The 25,448-nt window shown below is 35.7% G+C and overlaps 1 protein-coding gene across 3 annotated transcripts in view; it reads left to right on the top strand.

The window, feature by feature from the left end:
• CTNND2 (catenin delta 2) overlaps window positions 1-25,448 on the top strand; it is a 1,167,765-nt gene that overhangs the window by 1,031,058 nt on the left and 111,259 nt on the right. For 2 of the 3 annotated variants that reach the window (XM_078153315.1, XM_021004430.2), the window contains 2 exons: window positions 8,509-8,583; window positions 10,052-10,202. In XM_078153315.1, coding sequence (XP_078009441.1) covers window positions 8,509-8,583; window positions 10,052-10,202 — 226 coding nt within the window. The remainder of the gene's footprint in view (window positions 1-8,508; window positions 8,584-10,051; window positions 10,203-25,448) is intronic. The other variant, XM_078153314.1, reaches the window with a different exon arrangement.

Here is a 25,448-nt window from a genome sequence, read left to right as displayed (position 1 = left end):
ATTTATATGGCATAAACTTGAGGCACTTCACCATAATGGTTCCCTTTCTCTGGACCCGGTCCAGCTTATTAGGTCATTTTGACAAAATGTGGTGCCTCATAATGAACCCAGTGCTTCAAATGTGGTCCGAGCAGAGCAGAGAACAGCAGAACTGTCAGCTCCTTTATCTTGGATTTGTTTTAATGCAGCCTCAGATCACGTTGGTTTTCTTGGCTGTCTTAGCACTGTTGCCTTATACTGAGCTTTCAGCCCACTAAAACTCCTAGGTCTTTTTCAGAGTAATTGTTGACTAACCATATCTCCTCTGTGAAGAGAATTTGGGGCACCCATATGTAACCTTCTTGACTTTTATTTTTTTAGGTTTGATCCAATAATCTAGCCTGTTAGGATCTTGTTGAATCCTAATTTTGTCTTTCAATATTTCTGCCAACTTAGTGCCATCTGCAGATAACCATGCCCTCTATAGTATTTGTTATTGGATCCGTCTGAGTTTTTATCTGTTGGGGTTTTTTTCTCCTTAATTATATTGATGAAAAATACTGGTAGAGTGGATTTAGAATCCAAAATTCTAAGAACAATTTCTAGCTCCTCTAGTACTTACTGTTTATATAATATTGGTCAAATCACCTAATTGCCCTCGGCCTCCCTTCCCTTACCTCTAAAATGAAAATGTTGCAATAGATGACCTTTTAAGTTTCTAATAGCTCTTTCTAAATAAATACATAACATTTATAGACATGCATATGCACACACACATGTGTGTGTGTGTGTGTGTGTGTATGATTTTCTGTGGGATAAATATAAAGTTGTCTGCCACTAAAAAGTCTTCTTATTTAGTAAGAGATAATTATTGAAAGAAACGTAGTAATTAAGTAGTCTAAAGAAGGGTGTTCCATATAGGCACATGGAAAAAATATTAAAAGGGGGAAAGTTTTTCTTATTTTCCTAGGATTTGAAGGTATCCATAAATTGTCTTTTGCCTGGACAGACATTTATCATTTAAATATATATCTATTACCTAGACTTAGTAGCCCAATACCGCAGTCATAGAATATGTCTGGCATCCTTCCCTTCACATGCTGCATTCTGGGCCATTGTCAGTCATCTTGACTTCTGTTCTGCTGCTGGCCTCCAATGACTGTGGAGGAGAGAGTGAGGCTGATGACTTTGTGCAGCAATGCCTCACTTAAATACAATTCATGTGTAAGACACTACCCTCATTATGTCATTAGTCCGCTTCAAGAACAAAGGACGAAAAATGGCAACTGTTGCTCTCCTTTCACTTTTCCCCTCAGCTTTGTTTGCCTCTACTTTAAAAAAAGAAAAAAATTCCTAAGGAGGCCTATCCTATTGCCACTTTATTTTATTATCACAGTTATTTTACTTCTCTGTGCTCACCTCTGTGATTCTGCTTTTCTGGCAACAGCCTAGCTGTTGAGGATATTGATCAGATTGACTCAGAGGCTTGGACCAGAAAATGAGTCTCATTGAGACTGATGTACCATATTATCATATTTTGGACAACCTCCAATTCCTGAATTCCTCAGAAGCAAAAATGGCACATCCCTTACCTCCCTGAGTGGAAGACACCCATGCTATGGGTCCTATAGATTCTATGCTAAGAAATTTGGTATGGCAGAATGGGCTAAAATGCCCAATTGCCTCGCCAAAAAAAAAGAAAAAGGAATGGGCTAAAACTCACCTATAATTTTCATTGGGCAAGAATATAGATGTCTATTGATTCAACTGCTTAGAATGGTTTTTGGATTCTCTACCCTTTTCATCTTAAAGATCTCAGAACATATTAGGAAACAAAACAGAACCTTAGCATTCTTGGACACCTATCAAAATTACTTTAATTCATCCTTGATACTACCTCTGTTACAAATCACTCAATTTTCCTTAGTGCAGCTTACTTAAAATATTCAGGGATTTTATTTCTGTTTTGAAATTATATCATTTCTCCTGAAAATGCACATCAACAAACCAGATTAGGCTTTCGATTTATCTAGTTTTCCATTTGTTTCTTGACAAAATACCTGATTTTTTTCTTCTTCTCTGGCCCCAAAAAAGCACTGACCTTAATAGAACTAGGAACAATACAGCACTGGAGAAAAAAATTAAAGGAATGAACATTAATATAGCTCCAGTTTATTTTCAAAGAAATACCAGCATCACTTATTTTTAAATATCCTGCTGTCAACATTTCTCCTATTTTGTTTTACTGCGGAACCATTTTAAGACTGAAAATATATGCTAATCCCCATCAATAGTCTGCAAGAATTAAAAATGAATATGGGGGGGTAAATTATCCCTACTGGCGAAGGCAACTTGATGATTTCTTGTAAGGATGGGCCCTTACAGATAGGTCTTGTGACATTACCTTTAAGCAAGAGAGTCAGTAGTTGATTGTTGACATTAAAAAAAGGGAGCACTGAAATAGATAAATGAATTCCATGGATGATCTCCCTAACTAGGCCAGGACCATCACCATATAAATATTCATATTTATTTTCATATGCAATGTTGTTTCTTTTTCAAGTGAACTAGGGGTTAGAGGTAGGATATATTTTTCTACTTCCTGCCCTGAATGACTGGAACATAACAATGTATCAATCAATAATTATGGTATTAAGGTGTCCTTTAATCCAAGTATTATTATCTCCATTTTATAGATGAGAAAACTGGGCCCATAGAGGGTGATTTGCCTAAGGTCACACAGTAAGTTCCCACCTCAGTCACTCAAATCCAGAATCCCTCAAAATGTGCTTTTATAATAAAAGTAAGAATTTGGTTGTTTTGTTGTCTTTTTATTGATCTTTAAAATTTAAGACTAGGACCAAAAGTGTATCTCCAATTTAAAATCCCAAAGTGTGGCATGCTGGTAGCACTTTACAAATATCCTTATCTGAAGATTTTATTACATAGAAGTAGACTTTATATGTTATAGTTTAACTAAAAAGAAATGTCTTTATAACATTACTGTGCATCTTAAAAACTTTTAGCTTTTAAATAGTAATAACAGGCTGCAAATATGATAGAAATATGATGGCATTATGATAGGGAAAATGGTAAATTTTCTGTTTATAACTGGTAGGGATTTCAGTCCTATTCACTTTCCCATCTTTGGTAGTCATTTTCTGTTTATCTCAGTATCATACCAGCAATATGATATTTATAGTTATGAAGTAGAGCTTGAACAAATATGATTTTAACTATGATCTATTGGTTGTATTTTATTGTATTTACAACCTCTGCTATTAAAAGCTTAAAAGTGGACAGGAACTTTATTAAAAATCTCAAATTAACCCTATGAGAAACAATTCTATTTTACCCAGATAGGAGATAGCAAAAAAGAAACTTATAAGAGCATAGCTCTAGACATCTACATACAATAAAAAATTTCCCCCTAATTTATGTTTACAAATCTAACCACTGACTTTTTCCTTTCATGGTATGATACATTCAATACTTATTTAAATACTGACCTATTAACTAATAATACATAATGGAGTAGCACGGTACATATAATTCTTAAAAACTATAATGAAATCTTTGATATTTCATATGTTTTCTTTTAGCCAAATTAACAAGTTTTGACTAATTATGATCATGGGAGGTGAAAATGTAGAAATGCTTTAGGATGAAAATCAGGGAAAAGGTCTAGTAAAAATAACTACAGGCCATGATTCAAATATTGGGTTCCTCTTAGCTTTGTAATTCATGTGACTTTAGAGGTAGCTAGGTAGTACAGTATGGATAAAGCACTGGACCTAGAATCAGGAGGATCTGAGTTCAAATCTAGCCTCAGACACTGTGTGACCTTCACAAGTCAATCCTCCTTGCTTCAGTTTTCTCATCTGTAAAAGGGGGATAGTAACAGCACCTATCTTCAAAGATTGTTGTAAGGATCAAATGAGATAATATTGTGAAGTACTTTGTAAACCTTAAAACGCTCTGTAAATGTTAGTGGGGGTTTTTTTTAATTATAATTTCAGTAACTCTGTGTACCTTGTAGGGCCTCCATTTGGGATGAGTGACCACTATATCCCTTCCCACTATAAATTCTTTAAGATGAAATGAAGTTAATAGATGTAAAATACTCTGTGTCCCAAAATGTTCTATAGAAATTTAAACTACCATTGTCATTATTATTGATAATATTATTGATAATAAGCTATGGAAGAAAAAACAACATTGTGCAGATTTCAGAGAACCCTTTCTATTTAAATATTCTTGAAATACGTCAAGTATTAATTTCTTGTGGTAGATTTTGGCCTAATTAGGAGTTTAGAGAAAAGGACAGACAGTTCCTGGTTTTCAAAGTGCAGTTTCTTTCTATTTTCTAGCTCTCCAGAGCTGGCTAATGTGATTAACAGACTCCTGAATCCCCAGCTGAAGGTGGTGTGACTAGATAACTTTGATGCTATGATAGTGGTTGAATCACCATGACAGGGCTGTCAGATTTTCTGAGTCAGGTCTGAGTCTGTCATCAGTATGTCAGAAAAAGAAGTCCATTCACATTAAAACTCTGTTTTTTACTGAATCCAGTGTCGTGGGGTTTTTAAAAATTTTACTTTAAAATGCAGAGCTTTCCTCTTTGGCCAGTAGATCTTTTTTTCCGAGACAATCATTAAGCTAGAAATGATGGTTTGCTTTTTGTAGCAGCTTCATTGGTACCTTCTGTTTGCAGCCAGCAGATGTTGTACCACAGGTCAGAGGCTGCACTTTGTTGAGAGCCTTCTCAGATATTTGGAGGGGGTCCAGTATGAGAAGCAAAGGGTCACTGATACCTACCTTGATATCAAATTCTCACCTTATAACAAAGCAGTCACATAGCTTTGTCACCAGGAAAACTCTACAGATACTGAATTAGAGCTTCCTATAGCTCAGTAGACAGTGCATTTGACAGTGTCATACTTAGCTACTAAAAGGACATTTATAAATGTTAAATTCATGTATTTTGTGACATCTCTAATATTCTACAACTTTCAAAATAAAGAATCTTTCTACTTTCAAGAAAGGTCATTTTTCTAGGACATATTTTTTAATTGAAAGTTACTGATCCTGAAGATTGTTTGGGGGATTTTTATCTAGTGAATATGCCTTCAAAATTACTTTTATAGGGAAATAACTATGGAGGGAAAAAAGATATAACTAAAGAGAGCCTGACTTTATTTATTTTTTCTTACCTCAAAGCAAATGGGGGCCATTTTGCAAAAAGCCTTCTTGCTTGGGGAGGTTATATTTGAAGTATTGCCTTAGTGTATTTCAAGATGCTTAGAATTTTCAGTTCTATTAACTTGACTGGGGAAAAAAAAGTAACAGTTGTCTTCTATGACAAAATCCCAAATGTTCATCAATTCATCATATTAACTGGTTTTATTATAAGCTACTCAGTATACAGCTCTCACTATTTAGCATTCCTTTTATTCCCCACTAGCATTTGCTTTATGACATCACTCAGAATGAATTTTGAATTTAAGGAATTAGTGAATTGTCATAAATTCAATCCAACAGCAATACTTGAAGGATGAAAGGAGAAGAATTCTACCTACCAGCTTGACACTGGAGAGAGAGTGCTAGATTTGAAGGCAGCAGAAATCTGAGGTTGAAATCCTGCCTCTGATACTAACTGTGAGATGATAGGCAAGCCACTTAACTTCCTGGGAGGGAGCCTCAGTTAACTTACCTGTAAATGAGGATAATTGAAGTTATAGTACCAACGTCTTGAAACTCAAATGAGATGTTGTATGTAACATGAGTTGTAAACTTCTAATTACTATATATAAAAGTCAATTATTACTATTACCTTAACTGTTCTCCTTCCTTCAATCAAAATTCAAACTTGAACCTGTGATAATGCCCAACAGTGATTAGCATTTTTATTATCAATGTTTTTAAAGTGCTAATATCCCCTAATGAAGTTTATCACAATCATGAACTAAATTTAAAAAAAAACAGACTAGTCAGAAAAGGAACTGCCTATTAATTTGCTGGTGATTGTTGGGCATTGACAAGTTGCCAACCAATTAATTACTTGTTCCAGTAGATGATGGGGTTCCCTTCCACTGTTAAGCAAGATTGTGATATGTAAGTTTTTTGTGGCAGCGTCTCCTCCTATCTTAATGACCAATAGAGTTGTTATAAAACAGCAATAGTTGTCCTCAGGAGAAAATGCCTAGAAAAGGTCTAGGGATAGGAGGAAAACAAAATCTTAAAGATGGTTTAAAGGCAGTGAAAACACTGCTCAAGTATTAAATTTTAGGGATTGCCACTTCCAGACTTGGAACAGTTTTTAGTTTCTAATACTTCACTGGTTTGGGGTTTGTTTGTTTTTTCTTTCATTTTTCAGACTTTTATTTTGTGACTAATTTTGAGTATTATTCTGGATTGCTGTTAATATTCAGAGCATTATTTTAGGATCAACTCCTCTTTATCTGATATACAAAGAACCAGAAAGCCCAAATTAATAACTTTTTTGTGGGAAAAAGAGTCCACTGTAATATAATGAGAAGCAGGCTTAGATTCAGGAGAGATCTGGGTTAAAATCCTTGCTACACGGATAATCATGGGAACATAACTTAACCAAGTAACTTGATGCCAGAGATTTATCTACAATAAATAACAATTCCAGTATACATCTTGGGATCAGGACAAACTGCACCAGTATGGCCACACTACTATTTGATGAGAAGGTTCATTGTCATCCTAAAGCATATTAGGCTTCTCAAGTCATTCTGAATTATGAAATAAAGATTAAGTAATAGGTTCCTGGAACCCTATATGTAGATAGGAAGGAACCTTGGAGGCTGTCAGGTCCAATTCTGTAATTTTTACAGATGAAGTAACCAGTTTAAAGCATCTCCTAATTTACACTAAAAAGTCAATATTGGGACAGCATTTTATAGGAAATCACTTTAATAGACCTTTCATGAACAATCTACCTTTTAAGCAAGAATCTCTTGTACTCTAACGTATACACCCCATCAATCAACTAACATTTTAACAGCCTTTTTCTAACTTTAAAATAATATAAAAGTTTAATACAACTTTAAAAATGTTATGTTAATTAAAATTACTATGAGTAGAACTTTTACCAGTATGCTATCACAGTCTTCATTTTTCATTTGAATTCCAGTTCAGTATTTTGAATTTTAGTTATTTTGAATGGGGAAATTTCATTCCCAACCTTTCTCCTGGGGTAGAAGTCTATGTTAACAAACATGACTTAGGAAGGTAAAGACATTTGAGAAAAAATTGATATAAACTGTGCTTCCTTGAAGATAAAAGCAGCAAGGAAATGAAATAATAATAATTATTATTAATTATTATAGTATTTAGATAACACTTTCAGGTTTGCAAAGTACTTTAGAAATGTTATCTAATTTTATCCTCACAATAACCCTGAAAGGTAAATGTTATTGATATCCCCACATAACAGTGAGGAAACAGGTTGAGTGAAGTTAGGTTGCCCGGGGTTACATAGCTTGTAAGTATCTGAGACTGGATTTGAATTCAGGTTTTCCTAACTTCTAGTCCAACAATCTATTCACTGCATACATAATATTATGAGACAGCCCCTGGATAGTTAGAAATATAAGATTATAGATAAATGGAAAGGTCAAGACTGTTGATAGATAAATTAGGTGGTCATCTGCATTATGGCGATGCATAAATGAGCTCACTGGGAAGAAGTATAAAAAGGAAGAGAAGAGGACTGAGGGCAGCCTTAAGGACTCTCAATTAATGGAATAAAACTAATGACACCCATAACAAAAGGGATTAAACTAAAAATGGAATGAATAAAAGTCATAGTTCTCATCTCCCTACTCTCTGTAATTCCTGTCAGTATCATAAAAGTAGTTGCAAATGTTTATCTCAGAACAAAATTATATATGCTACTGCATTTCTGCATTAACTTTTTTTATTATTTATGTACCATCTCCTTTTAAAAGGGATTCAAGAAAATATACTGGTATGACACATACCATGATATAATTCTGATTTCTAATTTCTCCCCCTTTTGTTGTTTGTGACTATGGTACTTTAGTTTTAGGGAAGAATCAGATCTTGATCCTTGATCAAGTCAATCAAATTTTTAATCCTAGATCAGTTAATCAAACATCTTTTAAATGCCTAGTGTGTGCCAGGCACTGTGCAAAGCACTGGAATATGAGTACAAAAAAATGAAACAATCCCTACTCAAAAGGTGCAAACTTTCTTTTTGAACTCTGAAGTGGAACTAGCTCATTCCCCTTTTCAGTACTGAAGTTTCCCTGCTGTTACTCTTAATGCTTCATGGGAATGAGGCCTAGGAAGCAATGAATTTTAGCCCTAGGTAAGAGCAGACACATTTAGCTGCCCCAGGCTTCCTTAAGAAAATGATGTGATATGGATGCATGGCCTGAGTTGGGAATGATGAGTCTGTGTGTGTCATTACTAATATAGGATGGGATGAAGTTTTTTTTTTCTTTTTCTTTTTTTCAAATCTCGTATTTCATGCAGGGCTGTGAGGAGGATGTGGCAGGCATGGTTCATGCCCTACGTACACTGCCAGAGGGGGCACCCTGCCTGCCACAGGTGAGAGCCAGCTCGGGGGGGAGGGGGAAGTAAAAAGTGTATACAAGTTGCTTTTTCTATGAGGCCTAGGGGAGAGAAGATATAAAAAGTGGAACCTGCCACTCCAGAAAAAATAATTGCCACGAACTAAAAATATGTCCTTTACCACCAACCTAATTTCATGAGTGGTATTCTCTAACTGTGGAATGTCAACCTAATTTCAATAGATGGCACATTTTAATTCATTTACTTTTATGTCAGTGCTCTATTTTACATACCACACCACACCCATACACACACACACACACACACACACACACACACACACACACAAACATGCGCACGCACGCGTGCATTTTGTATTTACCATGTCTTTAAATTAAAGGTGGGTATTATTGGATTTCATTAATACAACTGTGATGGCTTTGCCATTCTAATATCTCAGATTTTAGGGTGGGATCAGGAAGGGATCCCTAAATTTAGAGTCAGAGAACCTAAGTTCAAATCCTGGCACTTAATAACTATATGAATTTGGGTAATCAATCAATAAGCATTTACTAAATGTCTACTGTAAGCCAACACAGTACTAAATGCTGGGGAAGCAAAGACAAAAATAAAACAATCACTGACCTCAAGGAGCCTACATTTTGCCAGAGAAGTGACTTTACCTCTTCAGGCCCCAGTTTTTTCACCTGTAAAGTGAGCAGTTGCAATGGATGATTTCGAAGGCCCTTTGCAGCCCTAACTCTATGATCCTATGAATTTGTTAAACATTAGCTATGAGAACAATTCTACAAAGTCATACAAGGGGCCAAAGCTAACTTTTATATATTTCTTCATTTAAAAATTTTAAAAGTTATGATTGTGGAGCTATCGATCTGAGGGTACAAAGAATAAAGTAAAATCTATGAACTTGATTTATACTCCCTGATTTACTCATCACTTGCTGTGCTCCACCTCTCCCTCTCTATAATTTATTTTCTATTTCCCAATCAACTGTCTCCTAGAACTCAATTCTGCAAGTATTGTCCCCTCTTCTCTTCTTAAATGTGCTCCATATTCAAACTTATTCTAGGTCTTTCCTTCCCCAAAGTTCTTGTCTCATCTTTTTAAAAATTTCCCGAATCTACCTTCTCTTCTTACATGCCTACATTTTAGAGCACTGAAAATACACATCTATTAAATAACTCACAAACCACAAAATGGAAATAGTGGCATGGGGAAAATGAAGTATAATTGAAACTCATTTGAGGACAGAAATGTTCAGTAGTGTTCCTAAAGCATTAAGAGTAATCTATCAACACAACTCCCTTTACTTCTCTATGTAGTAACCTGAGGGGGTGGAAAAACAATATTGCGATATTTATAAACAGCATTCTCTCTCTCTCTCTCTCTCTCTCTCTCTCTCTCTCTCTCTCTCTTCTCTCTCTCTCTCTCTTTCTCTCTCTGTCTCTGTCTCTGTCTCTGTCTCTGTCTCTCTTTCTAACAGTGGTCAGTGTATATTCGTGCTGCTGTCCGAAAAGAAAAAGGTCTACCAATCCTAGTGGAGCTGCTGCGAATAGACAATGATCGGGTGGTATGTGCAGTTGCAACAGCTTTACGGAATATGGCCTTAGATGTCAGAAATAAAGAATTAATAGGTATGTTCTTTATGATCCATATTCCTCAAGTTTGCAATGGTAATATTTGGCACTAATGTGAATTGTGAAAATGCCTAATTTTGAAGAATGTCCTCTGCTTACCTTTTATGTTTTCGTCTTATTTAAATCATGAATGAAAGTTGATGGGGGAAAAGAAATTTGGTTCCAATCTACTGTTTTAAAATTTCAGTCTACCTCATTTGAAGATTGGGAAGATGACAAAGAACTGGCTCAGGTGGGAAAAAAATCAGAAGAACTAGGATCCAGGAAGGAAGGGTTTTCCAAGAAAGAGTGATTAACAGTGTCAAACTATAATTTTTTTAATTTAAGGCAGTGTATTTGAAAAATCAAGTCAATACCCCATCCTGTCTTTAGCTCCAATATAAAAGTTACAGTAGCAAATAATGATTAGTTAAAAATGTTTTTTAACAAATCCCAAATGTTAAGAATGAAATTGAACTTTAAAAAAATTAAAAAGTTTATTTTTGAAGTTCAGATTTATAAAATATAGGAAGTGTAATTGTTGACATTTCTAATCCTTGATAATTAAAACTGTCAAAGTATGCAATGTGAGAAACTACTCATCATATTCTTGTTAATTTCTTTCTGGTTATTTCATTTCTAAAGTGCACCTACTCCACGAATTTGGGAATATCCTTAAGATCAAAGTCTCATTATTTATTAAAGTATCTTATTTGTTAGAGATTAAGCCAGCTATTTAATTTTAATCTTTATTAAAAAATGATCCTCGCTTTACTTTTTTTTTCTCTTTAATGAAATCCCTTAGAAAATGCCAGAATGGATCAGTTAACAAAGAAGATTAATTCCAACAATACAATTTGTTTTCAGAAACTTCTTTTTTATCAGGCACAGACACAATATAAGAAGCAGAGGAATTTATTTTGGTATGTGAACGAACTCTCTGCCCTGCCTTAGAGTTGGACACTTGATCCCTCCCTCTCCCCCCAAGGTGATTGTTTGCCCTTTTGGTCCATGAGGGCAGCCTCCTTCAGGAGGCAGGTGAATCCTTGGTGTTCTCTCCCCTTCTCTCAGAAGGCTGGGCTTCTCATACCATAGTCCACAAGAGAAAGGCCTGTGTCTGGGACACTATCATTGCCACTTCCTTTACAACCTCTGCTGCCTCCAGATTGGAAAGAAAAAAGAAAAGAAAAAAAAAAGAGGAATTTTTCCCTACTGGTTCCATGACTATGCTGATTTTGGCAAAAGTAACTTTATCAAAAAAGGTGATCCCTATTATAGTTCTTGAGCTTGGTGTTTAGCTTTATATCTGAGATTGGTAGTTCTTTAAATTATATATATTTTTAAAATGCCTCATTCTAAGATGAAAGCCAACCATATCTTTAGTATAAAAAGACATTTATTCATGTGATATCTTTTGGATTAGACTTGAAAATAAGATGAGCTAACTCACATTATCATGACCAATAAGGCTACCATCTCATTTCTTTTGGCTTGGGGGCATTTTGTTTCATCATATTGTCAAAGTAGACCATTAACTACAGCTTAGAATAGTTTTCTTGTTAGACAGGATTTTTCATCACAATAATATTTGTACTAACTGTATTTGACCTGTAGGGAAATGTGTTATTCAACAAGAGAGATTGCTGGGAAACTGATTATTTCTAGTTGATGCATGATGTGTTTATTCAGCATTATGAAGAACACACAAAAAGTATAAGTCATGACCCCTACCCTCTAAGAACTTATAGTTTTATCAGTTACAATTTCATAAGACTTGTACATGTAAATCAGTCAAATAAAAATTCAAGACAAGAGTTAATTTGCGTAGGACACTGTTAAAGTTCAGAGAAATGAGATCTGTGTGCCTAGGGAAAATTTCATTAAAGAAGTGGCATTGATGGAGGACCTTATAGGATGGGTAAAATGTAGATAAATACAGAGGATATGGGAATAAATTCTAAGTGTATTGAAAAATGTGAGTGAAATCTGGAATAAATAGGGAACAAAAAAGATATTGGCATGGCTGGAGTAGAGATTTTGTGTTGTGGTAGTTGGACAACTAGAAAGGATCCAGTTTGTCTGGGGACTGAATGCTAGGAAAGTAGTTTGGACATTTTTCTGTAGGCAACAGAAGAGCTACTCTAGTTTTTTTGTTTGTTTTTAGCAGGGGGCGGGGAGAGGATGACATGATGATAGTGGCATGTAAGAAATTTCACCTGATGTTGATGTTCCATAGAGATTTTAGGGAATGCACTAAGGCCTGAAGACAGAGAGACTAGTTGGGACAAGCTTTGCTATTATTCAGACTGTGAGTAGGTTGATGGTATGTGCCTGGAATGGAAGAGATAGAGATGAGAAAATATTTCAAAGGAAAGATTAACCAGACTTATTCATATAGTGACTATAGAAGACCATAGGATTATAGATTTACAGCTGGAAGGAACATTAGAGGCTAGCTAACTAAACCAACTTGTTTTTTATGGATGAGGAAACCAAGGTTCAGAGAGGTCCCAAGCCACACTGTCTCTAATAAGGAGAGAGCACTGAGTTGTCAAACCTGAGTAACTAAGATAATATTGATACCGCGATAATATTGGTGCCATTATTGGAACTGTAAGAAATTTGTAACCACATAATTCAAAGCTAGAAGGGGCTTTAGAGATCCCTTTTCTTTTTGCAGGTGAGGAAACTGACTCTCAAAGACATTAAATGACTTGTCCAAGTCACACATCCGGTGAAGGACAGTAGGGATTCAAAGAGGTTTTCTGGTTCCAAGTCCAGCTCTCTTTTCAGTAGAATCCAAGGAAGGGGAGCCAGTGGGGGGGGGGGGGTTAGGAGGTTTGAAATAACACTTTTTTCCCTATTATAGGTAAAAACAATCTTTAACATTTATTTCCCAAAATTGTGAGTTCCAAACTCTCTCCCTCCTTCCCCCCCCAGATGCTAAGCAACTTGATAGAGGTTATGCATATGCAATCATGCAAAAGAGATATCCTTATTAGTCATGTTGTGAAAGGAAACACAGACTTCAAAACACACACACACACAGAGAATGAGAAATAGTATGTTTTAATTTACATTCAAACTACAATTGTTCTTCCTCTGGAGGTGGATAGCATTTTTCATCACAGTGCTTTGGAATTCTCTAGGATCGTTGTATTGCTAAGAAAATCTAAGTCATTCAAAATTGATCATTTCTTTTTCATAATTGATCATTGTACAACATTGCTGTTACTGTGCACAATATCTTGGCTCTGCTCACTTCACTCTGCATCAGTTCGTGTAAGTCTTACCGAGTTTTTCTGAAAGCACCTTGCTCATCATTTCTTATAGCGCAATAGTATCCCTTCAATTTCCAATTTTTTGCCACAAAAAGAGTCACTATGAATATTTTTGTACAAATGTTTTTTATCTCTTTTGGTGGTATTGCTGGGTCAAAGGGTATGCGCAGTTTTATAACCCTTTCAGCATCATTCCAGATTGCTAGGGAAGCCAGTTTTTCGAACATCATTAAGATGACCCACAGGACTATGCATGAGAAGCTGTCCCTCAACTAGAAAAGGACCTCCAGAGAGAAATCAGGTTATAGTTGAAGCCACTAGAATTTGTTGTTGTCCATTTGAGTGAGTGTATGCATAAAAACAGACAATAGTTAGTGAATATGTATTAAATGCATTCTATGTACCAGGCTGTGTGCTAAGCACTGGGGATACAAATTTAAAAAAAAAAAGTCCCTGTTATTAAGGAGCTTACAATCTAATAGGGGAAGACAATATAGAAAAGGAAGCTGAAACGGGTGGGGAGGTACTAGCTAGCATGATGTTCCTAAAGTTGAAAACAGGCAGGACCACTGATAGAAAATGAAGTTACCTGGAAAATTCTGAGCCCTCTCTAAAGAAAGGCTTTGGGGGAAGTTTATTGTTCTGCTCTCTGGGCCTCCAGTCAGAGGCAACTGAGGGTACTGAAAAGGTTTATTGTTCAGTAGTGTCTGACTTTTTGTGACCCCATTTAGGGTTTTCTTCACAAAGATACTGGGGTGGTTTACCATTTCTTTCTCCAACTCATTTTACTGATGAAAAAACTGAGGCAAACAGGGTTAAGTGACTTGCCAGAGTCACACAGCTAGTAAGTGTCTGAAAAGTAGTGAGTATCATAAGTTGAGTCAATATATAAGATGATAAGATTTCAGGTGATAAGCTTATCCTCAGGGAAATTGAGGGAGGGGGCAGGTATTATGTTCCTAGAGTTGAAATCACACAGAGTCACTTATGGAAAATAAAGAGATGAGGAAGAAATCTTAGGAAATGTCCACAGTTAGGGAACAGGAGGAGGAAAAGGAGTCCAGGAAGCACAGATAGATGATTATAATGCAGTGATGCCATCAAGAAAACAAAATTTATTTTTAGCATTTCTCTACAATTTAGCTTTTTCCTTTAAAAAAGTAAAAGCTATCTGTTGCAACTGGGAATCAAGTCAATTAGCATTTATTAAGCTCTTATTTGGTGCAAAGCACATCCTAAGGTCTGAGGATAAAAAGAAAAGTGAAACATATCTACCTTCCAGGAGCTCACAGTCTAATGGGGAAGATAACACACAAACAACAATTTACAAACAAGCGATTTGCAGGATAAATTAGAGATAATATTATAAGGTGAAAAAGGAATCATTTTAAGAAAATGAAAAATGTATCACAATTTTAAACTGCCATTCTGTTTTTGTGCTCAAAAAATTCTTAGTCATAGAACATGCAACAACAAAACAAATGCTAAGACTGCAATATTTTTTAGAAGCATTCTGAATTGTTGAAGATGTGGAGAATGGCCCTAGTGAAGTGAGAAAGATTTGGCATGAAATGTTAGTCATAGAGAGCTATTTAAATATGGCACAAGAGGATTTTGAATATTTGCCCAATTAACCTCATTAGCTTCTATGCTTAAAGTACATTAAAAGCCATTTTACCTTTTTCTCAAATTTAGAACCATATTGATTTTACATGTCAGTATCAGATATCAACTTTGAACATTTCATCTTAATTACTCACTCACCTGGGCTTTCCTCTTCCTTGGATAGAGTTATTTTGTATAAGATGACATTGGTGCTTTGCTATCAATAGTCTCCCTTTTTAACTCCAGGAGATTTGGAACAAATCAATAGCTATTCAGTCACCTGCCTGCATTCTAATTGGAGGGAATCATGTGTTTTATTTGGTGGGGGAGGGGAGAAGGTTAAAGCACAAGGTAATAGTGAACCATTGAGAAGTGCTATGGCTTCTAGGCATCCTTTCCCTTCGGTTTCTGGAGTCAGTTCTGCTAAGTAGCAACTGTTGGAGTTCCATATTGGTCGTATAAAATTAGAACTCTAAAATCAGATGTCATCAAGCAAGAAATAGAGTCAATCATGTAAAAATAGATGTAAAATAATCACAGTCATATGCATTATAGGATTGGGATGCTCCATCTTTAGCAAGGTGACATTTAAGTACAAGGAATTTGGTTTCTATCAGCATTCTTTTTAGAGCAAAGGAAATGTTAGTTTTCCCATCCCATTTCAATAGCATTAATTTGATACTTTGGTGGATCTGTGATTTTGTCATCTGTGTAGGTATATCCTTGAACGAGTCAGATCACAACCAATCTCTTCCCTCTTATCCTCTATGACATTGGTCTGTGTTATCTTTGTGATACTATGTATTTTATGTTATGCATTTAAAAACATTTTTCTGAGAAGAGGCCCATATGTTTCACTAAACTACCAAAAGAGTCCATGACCCACAAAAAAGTTCAGAAACCTTGATTAAAGGGAAGTGACTTGGCCAAAGTCACTGAGAGAGAAAGGGTTTGAACTCAGGTCATCTGGCACCAAGTCCAGTACTCATTCCACTGTATCATTCACGCCATGCTCCACCCTTTAGACTTCTCTCCTTCTCCAATGTCTTCCCATCCTTCAAGGTCAAGGTATTTTCTTTATGAAGACTTCCCTTTCCATTCAATCCATAATTAAAGTTTCAACCCTCCTAAAAATATATACAAGTATAGTCTTATTTAGAACTTCATTTAGAACTTTGTCACTATGATATCTCTCATACTTTTTTATCATTAAGATGTGTTATTTATTTTTACGTATGTCTACATTTAACTGATACAAATCAACTTTCGTAATGAGGAGACCATAAGAGCCTAAAAAAGACCTAAGTGAATACTTGACTTACTTAACAAGCATAGTATTGTGACAACCAAGGACAACACAAGAGTAGAATATAAACTCATAAAATCATAAAGAAAAGGATGGTGGAAAATCATGAGTAGTATAACCTTGAAAAATAGAGAGAAGTATAAGGTAAAACCAGTTTTAAAGAAAGCTTGACGGGATAAATAAATAAGCATCTTGGGGGCATTTAGGAAAATTAGGATGAGTACAAGTGATAAAAGAAAGATGGAAAAGATATGAAAAAAATTTATAACAAATTTTTAACCATTAAGAACAATAGAGCTACCACACTTGGATTCTAACATCGTTGTTGTACAGTTGTTTTTCAGTCATATTCAACTCTTCGTGAGCCTATTTGGGGTTTTCTTAGCAAAGATACTGGAGTGGTTTGCCATTTTCTTCTCCAGCTCATTTTACAGATGAGGAAACTAAGGCAACCAAAGTTAAGTTATTTGCCCACTTAACAGCTGTTAAGTGTCTGAGACCAGATTTCACTCAGGAAAATGAGTCTTCCTGACTCCAGGCCCACTACACTGTCCACTACACCACATAGCTGCCCATTCTAACATCACAAGCCTAGGTATATGTTCAGAAATAATATAAAAATGGAAGAGAATGAAGATAGTGATATCCCTTGGATTAGACCTTATAAACATAGGGAAGTTCATCTATAGGAAACATAATCATGAGGACAATGAGGAAGCAGATACCTAAATGAAAGGGAGATATCAAAGACATAGAAAAAGTTTTAGAAATTGTTAAGACTGAAAAATGTGATAGAGAATAAGTATCAACATATATAATAAACTCCCAGTGTTGATGCCTTCCTCTTCAGCTATATATATTTTTATGAGAATTGTCTACTCATGCATAGTGGTATCCTGGGTAAGATTATTAATAATACTCTCTAACGTTTTCATGTTCATCTCCATGGCTGAGAAGGATTTCACAAGAGATATTTCACAATAACACACAATTGACTAAAATATATAGAGAATACATTTTCCCATTGTGCGTGTTCTTTGTTGATAATCTTTTTAAAGCCTTTGGGTAGAGCAAAACATTACATTAAAGGTTCTCTTCCAATCATTTTGATATATAAATCAAAATGGTTCAAGATTTCTTAGAAATTATAATAGAGACAACTGACAACAATGTGGTCATTAATATTACATAATATTACATAAAAAGGAGTCATAATATTGTTTGTCAAAGGTGATTGTCATTGTCATGGCAAAAATCCAGTTCAGAGTCAAAAAAGAAAGGGCAGCTAAGGTGGCACAGTGGATAGAGCACCTGAAGTCAGGAGGACCCTGAGTTCAAATCTGGCCTCAGACCAAATACTTGACACTTACTAGCTGTGTGATCCTGGGCAAGTCACTTAATCCTATTTGCCTAAAAAAAAAAAATGAATCAGAGTTGAAAAAGATATTTCCTATAAATGTTGAGGGCCTCCATTTTCTCCTATTTGTAAATAACAGTGATCATTGTATCAAGTCCCACAATACTGTAGAATGTTCTGGATGATATTGATAATCACTTAAAAGAGTTTGTTCTATCCATCCTTTCAGTAAAAACAAAGTGGAAGAAGAATGTTTATTGTCCAGATTATTAACTTTTAAATTGATGACATGTGTAGATTATACATTAGTATGTGTATAAATACATCTGCATATGCACACATGTGTAAAGATAGAGATATAGTCATGGATAATAGATGATAGGTAGATAACAAAATAGGTATTTTTGATAGATGCTACAGATAGACAACAGGTTGGGCCTATAACTAAATAGGAAGAAGGGAATGAGCTGGATTGTCTTTAAGAATTTATAGTAAAAAGAGTTAACAAGTGTTTATTGAGCACTTACTATATGCCCGGCATTGTGTTATGTTAACACTATGTTTACAAAGAAATGTCAAAATAGTTCCTGCCTTCAAGGAGCTCATGTTCTAATGGAAGAGAAAGTATGTAAATAATTATATACGTACATGGTAAAGTGAAAGTAATCTCAGGAAAAAAAAAAGGCTACTAGCTTAACATGTGACAAAGGTGGGATTTTAGCTGACTTGTGAAAAACTGGGAGGCAGAGGTGAGGAGGGAGAGCATTTCAGGGGGGACAGCCAGTGAAAATGCAGAGTCTACACTGGAGCAACAGTCAGTGGATCCTAAAGTTAAGTGGAGTAAGTTCCTTTAATGAGGTCAAATACTCCCTGTTAATGAAGACCCCACCTTGTATGGCTGTGAGCCCTGGAATGCTATAGATTTCAATAAATTAAAAATGAGTGTCACTCTGAGGTCAATGGAGAATCAGATGGAGAGTGTGAGCAGGCAGCAATGTGTAACAGAGAACTATGAAGAACAGGAATAATGAATGTCATCCCAAGAAAGACATCAAAAAAGAAAATAGGCTGGTCATACAGTGAGAGCAAGCAATTACCAATGGACAGCCTATGTACTTCAGTGTCAAGAGGAAATGAGGGATCTCTGAGCTTCCCTTGGATTTGGAGAAACCCTCTTTGGCATGATAGCCACTGGAAGACAGTTGCTAATAGCAACTAGATTTTTAAAGGGATGTCTTTTACCTTGGCCAGTAAATGTTACTATCTACTTCTATGGTAGATGGCATCTATAGCTCTAAGATGTTTGACTTCTTCAATGATATACAAATGTTACTCACTCAGTTTTGTTTTAATTTTTTAAAGGGAACAGAGAAGTAGAGTGAATGGGTAGGTAGGTAAGTGTCCATTTTAGAGTTTTGCAAACCCTTTTGAGCTTTGTTTATGTAGTCCATTTTAAGGAGTGGTTTCATTAGTATTCAGAGGCCCTGTGGACCTGATCAAGCTGAGGCTACATAAGCAAACAAAGTCTTAACTCAAAAGACCCAGGATCTCCCTATATATCTACCTTGTGATGCTCTGAACACAGCATTCCCTGTGCCTAAAAGGGGAAGTTCATGTTAATATTTGGTCCATGGAAGAAGGAAAATGAAGAGACCTGAGCTGTATTTTCAGTTTAATTTCTACAGCAAGTTGGGGGAAGATGTTTTTATTCAATGGTATCATCCATTGTGGCCCTCAATTGCCTCTCTGATAAAATAAATAATCATGTCTTCTGACTTTTAGTGTCAATCCCAATCTAACACAATCCAACCTTTCTAGGCTTATGAAATATTATTCTCTTTTAGGCATTCTGTGTTCAAACTAGTTTACTTGCTTTTTGTTATGAATAACATTCCATCTCCACCTATGACCCTTTGTACAGGCCATCTTGGAATGCACCTTCTTGCCACATCGACCTCAGAACTGTTAGCTGCTATTTAAGCTCAGCTTGGTTCCTACTTCCTACAGGGAGCCTGTCCTCATGGCCTGAGGGTCTAGTGGCATCATCTTGGAAATTACTTGGGATATATTTCATTTTCTAGGTACATGTTTCTTCTCCCTTCTTTTGTCTCAATAAAATGTAAATTTCTTAAGGACATAGATTTATATCTCCATGGTCCGTGGCGCACAGTAGGTGCTTAATATGTACTTACTGCTGCTTTAAAGCTTAGGGTAGGCAACTGCCAAATCTCAGCAAAACACTGACTGCTCTCATTCCTCTTAAAGGGAAGTCATGATTGTTAGTGGTTTGGTAGCTAAATTAACTTTCATGCTTACTCATACAGTAAAATTGAGTTCAAATGAATTGTAGTGTGAAGTAAATCCTCTAAAAATCAAGGAACTTTTTACAATATTTCTTTATCTTGGAATTTTGTTGCATCATCCTGTATGTCACTAACCTTGGAATGGTATAATTGGTTGGACATAGTGATGCATGCCTGTGGTCACTGTTACTGGTAATCCTGAGGCTAGTAGGCTTCTCAAGTTTAGGAGTTCTGAACTGCAAGGCATTTGGCTGAGTAGTCTGCACTAAGGCACCAATGTGACAAGCCACCAGGAGTGAGGAACCACTGGGCTGCCAAAGGATGGATAACATAGCCTAGACTGAAAATGGAGGAGGTCAAATTTCAGAGCCAATTAGTAGTTGGATCATGTCTAGGAGTGGTCACTGTACTTCCAACCTAGGTAAGATAGAAAACCTCAGCTTAAAAAAAAAATGGGATAGTGAAGAGAGAACTGGATCAAGTCAGAGAATATGAGACTGAATCCTGGTTCTGTTACTTACTACCCATGTGACCTCAGGTAAGTCACTTCCCCCTCTAAGCCTCAGTTGTGCAATCATTATAATGAGGGGTTTGCTCTAGATAACTTCAAAAGTCCCTTCCAGCTATCAGTCTGTGATAAGAAATATTTTGGGTGATCAGATTTAAATTTTATGCTTCTTAAATTAGGAAAAGAATAGTTAGGAATATTGTGGTGAAATAATCAAAATCTAATAAAATAGTTCATGTGTTGTTGAAAAAGGAATTGAGGTAAGACTCCAGTGCTGATTCTAATTCTCTCCTTCCCTTTGGTAAATTTGTGGGATGGTATGGATTAGGATGGCACAGAATACATAGGTGAGAGGAATGAGGATCTCCATTGGTAGGAGGAACATCCTTATCAGAGAGCTCATAGAGCCATTTCTGTATACATTAGAACCCTAGAGGGCGTGAATCAATCCTCATGATGTCTTCATACACCATCCCAACAATGTCTTACATTACATAGAATTGTTCTTGTCCTGAGTGCTCAATATGTATCTGATGGATGAATGATTAAATGAATGAATGAATTAACAAATGAATGTACAAGAGAATATATCTGGCAACATGAAGAATTGCTCAAGAGAGAGTACGGTAAATTTTAAAAAAAGAATGAGTAAGGAGAAAAGGAACCTTTCACAACATCAAGTAGATTTAGAGCAAAAAGTTTAAACCTCTTTAAATCTAGGGATATATTCCATTCTGCAGCTAAATTAAGTGGTTTTAGGTTAGTTTTAAAATAGCAACATTTTCTTGTTAAATTTCTATGGATTGGTGATTGTCAAACATTTGTGTTGGCAGTGTTCTCTCCTCTGTAAGGTTTATATTGGCAGAATTAACAGAGCTCCTGCATCCCATTGGCCACATGCCATTTTCTTTCGATAGGGTGCTTAAATGTGCAAGGTTGAATGCTGTTAGATGGCTTTCTTCAACATTTTCATCCTTAAAAACCACAGCAATATGATGTGCATTCTTCCCCGTCTGCATCACCTACTTGTGTATTTCCAGACCCAAACATCCATCACTTTATCTTGTTAGGACTTTAAGTATAAATTGTAGGATCAAAGTATCACAGAGCTAAAGCTGGAAGGGACCTTAAGGATCACTTAGCCAAATCCTCCTATTTTACAGTTGTGGAACCTGAGGCCTTGAGAAGTGAAACGGCTTTCCTAAGATCACAAAGGTAGTAGTAGTTTGAACCTAGGTACCCAATACTCAATCCAACGTTCTATCCATACACAGCATTGTGTCTCCCAATAGAAGAAGTTGATCAATTTCCTACTATGATTTGCAAGTCAAGATGTATGTTCATCTAAGGATCATCTTTTGATTTATGTCCCTATTCTGTGGTTGGAATAATGACATCTTGAGGCCTTTTCCCCCTATGACAGCTGACTAAATGCATATAGATAGGCAACCAAATTTTCTCCTTAGGCCCAGAGTTAAGAAGCAGGATGAGCCAAAATAAGATGTGTCTTTGAGGGTGAGGTGGATTTTTCTTGCAAGTTTTTCATCTTTTAGCAAGACATCTTTGTGTCATATTATGTCTGTTGTACAGTTTGGAAGCAAAAGTAAACATACTGCAGGTCCTTTCATGCTATTAAAGAGAATTTAAATAACATATATTCCTAAAACTCCTCAAAAACACATTCAATAATTTAATAAAATGAAAGAATATGACAAAATGGACACTAACCATAGGGATAATTAATTTTTCAAGGACAAGATAGTTAACATATTAAATTTATTATGTGGCTTTTTAAAAGTAAATTATATGTAATGGTGATTCAGTTTCACATAATCTTCTTTGTTCTCATTTCTATAAGGAAATGTTCTTTTTTTAGTGTGAAGTACAGAATTTAAAAAATTAAACTCACCAAAACAGAACAAAATTTCTAAAAAGAGCTTAGCTATTCATTTTTTTCTACCACAGCTGCAAATTTTCCTTTTTCTTTTTTTGTAAAACCCGAGCTTTTCTCTAAATCTCTTCTATCTAAAAAAAAAAGCTTCCTTTTCTGAGATTTTCAATGAAGTGAAAAATAGTATATTCCTTATAGATATTATAACTGCTACATATAGGCATGAAAACCTGTAATCAGGTATAGAAAATTCTGCATGTTAATGAAATTATTTCTTACAACTTTTCTAAATATTTCAAAATATAGTTTAATCATATTTTCTTCTGCATTTTCTTTCACAGTTTATAAGTAGTTTATACTCATTGCCTCCACTTTCTCTCATCATTTCATCACTTTAAATAATATAAAATTTGAGCCATGGTGGGTAATCCCTGCGGTGAGAAAGGTCCCAACTCTTTCATCTATTCGTAAATTGTTTCATGAGTTACTCTGTATTCCCCCCCACCCCAGCTCATCCCCCACCCCCAATTCCTCAGAACAGACATAGGGCATGGAACTAGAATCTAGGTTTATCAACTACCTTATTCTCCAACACTGTACTCTTGACCCAAAGTAAGACAGTCTATGACTTGGGAAAAGAATCATGCGAGAGCCAGCTAAGAATGCAAGCCAGGGGATACATTGGTGGGGTTTTTTGTTTTGTTTTGTTTTGTTTTTTGCTCCTAGGAATATATAAAGTTCATGTTATCCTTTGAAAAGCTACACATTCTGAAGGAATTCTAGAGATGAGCTTTCTCTATTAGGCTGAAAATGTTTCTTCAGATCCTGACAGATGTTGTTTTAATTAAAACATACATCACTTCAATTAGTATTTTAAAAAGAAGCCTAATTTCCTAGACAAGGTGATTTATCAGATCACTCTAAGCCTGGTTGCTTTAATAACTTGATTTCACTAGCCAGTTTCAGAGGAGAAGGGAAGCCACAGAGTAAAGCTGGAACTAAATATCCATCGGCACATTAGGTACTTATGGGAGGCCAAATGTGTCAACAAATTGTTGCTCCTTTCGGATGAGGCATATGGTCCCATGTTAAGCTCTGATAGCTGTTAGAGAATTGGGGGACCAGGGACAAGCAGAAAAGAGTTACTTGGAACAATAGAAAAATAGACTAAATTATTGTTTTATGAAACGAGACTTAATGAGTCCCCCATTAGGATTATTTCTTAGTTTGAGGCCTGAATGGGGATCAGTGAAAGCAAAACTGAAAACTGTTCACAGTTTATTCAAATTTTGGTAATATCCTTACAGAACTGAGAAGAGGGATTCTTAACCTTTTTTGTGTCATAGACCCCTCTGGAAATCTGGTAAAGTCTATGGACTCTTCAGAAGAATGTTTTTAAATGGATAAAATGAAATACATAAGTTTACAAAGGAAACCAATTGTATTGAAATATGGTTATAAAAATATTTCTTTAAGAATAAGTTCATGGACCCCAGGTTAAGTATTCCTGCACTAAAGAGAATACCAACATGGGAGTCTTTTCTATTTGACCAGATAGTGTCAGAGGAAAATCTTCCATTTGAGAATGAACTGCTTATGAGAATTATGAAACAGCCATGCCTAAGTAAATAACTTTATAAGCTCCTAAGAAAAGAAAAACCACCTTTTGTACGAAAGAATTTTTAGATGCTTCCTGCTCAGAACCAGAATTGGATCGAGTATTCATCAACAAACACTTTAGCCCCCTTCACTGGAATTGAGAGTGAACAACTTGGGCCATTCCTGTTGGTTTTAGATAATAATAACCTGTAATTCCTTTCAGGGAAATTTGTAATAAGGTAACCTTGTGAGCACCTGTTCTTTTATAATATGTCAAATCCACAAGAAACTAGTGTCTTAAAGAGGCAGAATTTGTTCCTTATATGAAATGAAACACATAGTACTTTGCATTATAACATTTAGCTGCCTGAATAATTTCCTGTCAGCTTACTGGTTTTGAAGGGTGGCATGTTACAAGGCAAATGCCATGGTGTCCTGCTGCTTAAAAGTAAGCACATGAAAGCTCTATTTTCAGATGTATGAGTTCCAAGATTCAGATAGTTAATGTTGAAGCCAGAGAACTGAGGAAAGAGGTTCAAAGATATATGTGATTTGGCTAATACACAATGATAGCCTGATGGATTGAGTAATGTGGTCTTCAATTTAAACCAAAACCAAAACACCTACCTACAACCATGCTTCAGAGGGGTGGGGGAATAGGTTTTAATTTATTAGTTCATAAGGGAAGATATAGTTATAAAATACAATTATGCCTCAAATGACTTTTGTTCTACTATAGGAATAAAGGAGTTTTGTTTGTTTTTATTTTTTGTTTTTTCCCTTATGCATAAGGTAAAGGAGAGACTAGAGAAGTGAAGTGAGGAAAGCATGCTTATAGTTCAAGTATCTGAATTGCTTTCATATGGAAGACAAATTAGACCCATTCTATCTGATCCTACAGGGCATAATTAGAAAGAGTGGGCAGAAATTCTAGAGAGGTGATTGAGGTCTGATATCGGGAAGTACTTCTTCATAATTAGAGCTATCCAAAAGTGGAATGAGCTGACTCTGGAGGCAGTGAGTTCCCCCTCACTTGAAGTCTGTATGGAAAAGCTGGATAACCACTTGCAACTTTATTGTACAGGGGATACGTATTCAGGAACAAGATTAGATTTGATGGACACTGAGGTCACTTCCAACTCCAATTCTATAATTCTAGTTATGACTGGTCTTGTGGCTTATATTGAAAAATATTGACTAAAAACCTTGGAGCCAAAGCCACAGCTCCACCAATAATGCTCTAGTGTACCTGTTTTTCCATAACCCTTCCAATATTTGTCATTTCTCTTTTCCCAGTCTGATAGGTGTGAGATGGAACTTTGAAGTTGTCTTGTCTCCCTAATCATTTGTAATTTAGAGCATTTTTTGTGTCACTGTTGATTCATTTCTTCCTTTGAAAATTGCCTAGAACTCT

Source organism: Phascolarctos cinereus, unplaced genomic scaffold (genome assembly GCF_003287225.1).
Source record: "Phascolarctos cinereus isolate Bilbo 61053 unplaced genomic scaffold, phaCin_HiC Scaffold_4;HRSCAF=312, whole genome shotgun sequence".
Classification (NCBI taxonomy): Eukaryota; Metazoa; Chordata; class Mammalia; order Diprotodontia; family Phascolarctidae; genus Phascolarctos; species Phascolarctos cinereus.
The sequence above is the reverse complement of the archived record's forward strand: the minus strand, read 5'-3'. Positions and strand labels throughout refer to the sequence as shown.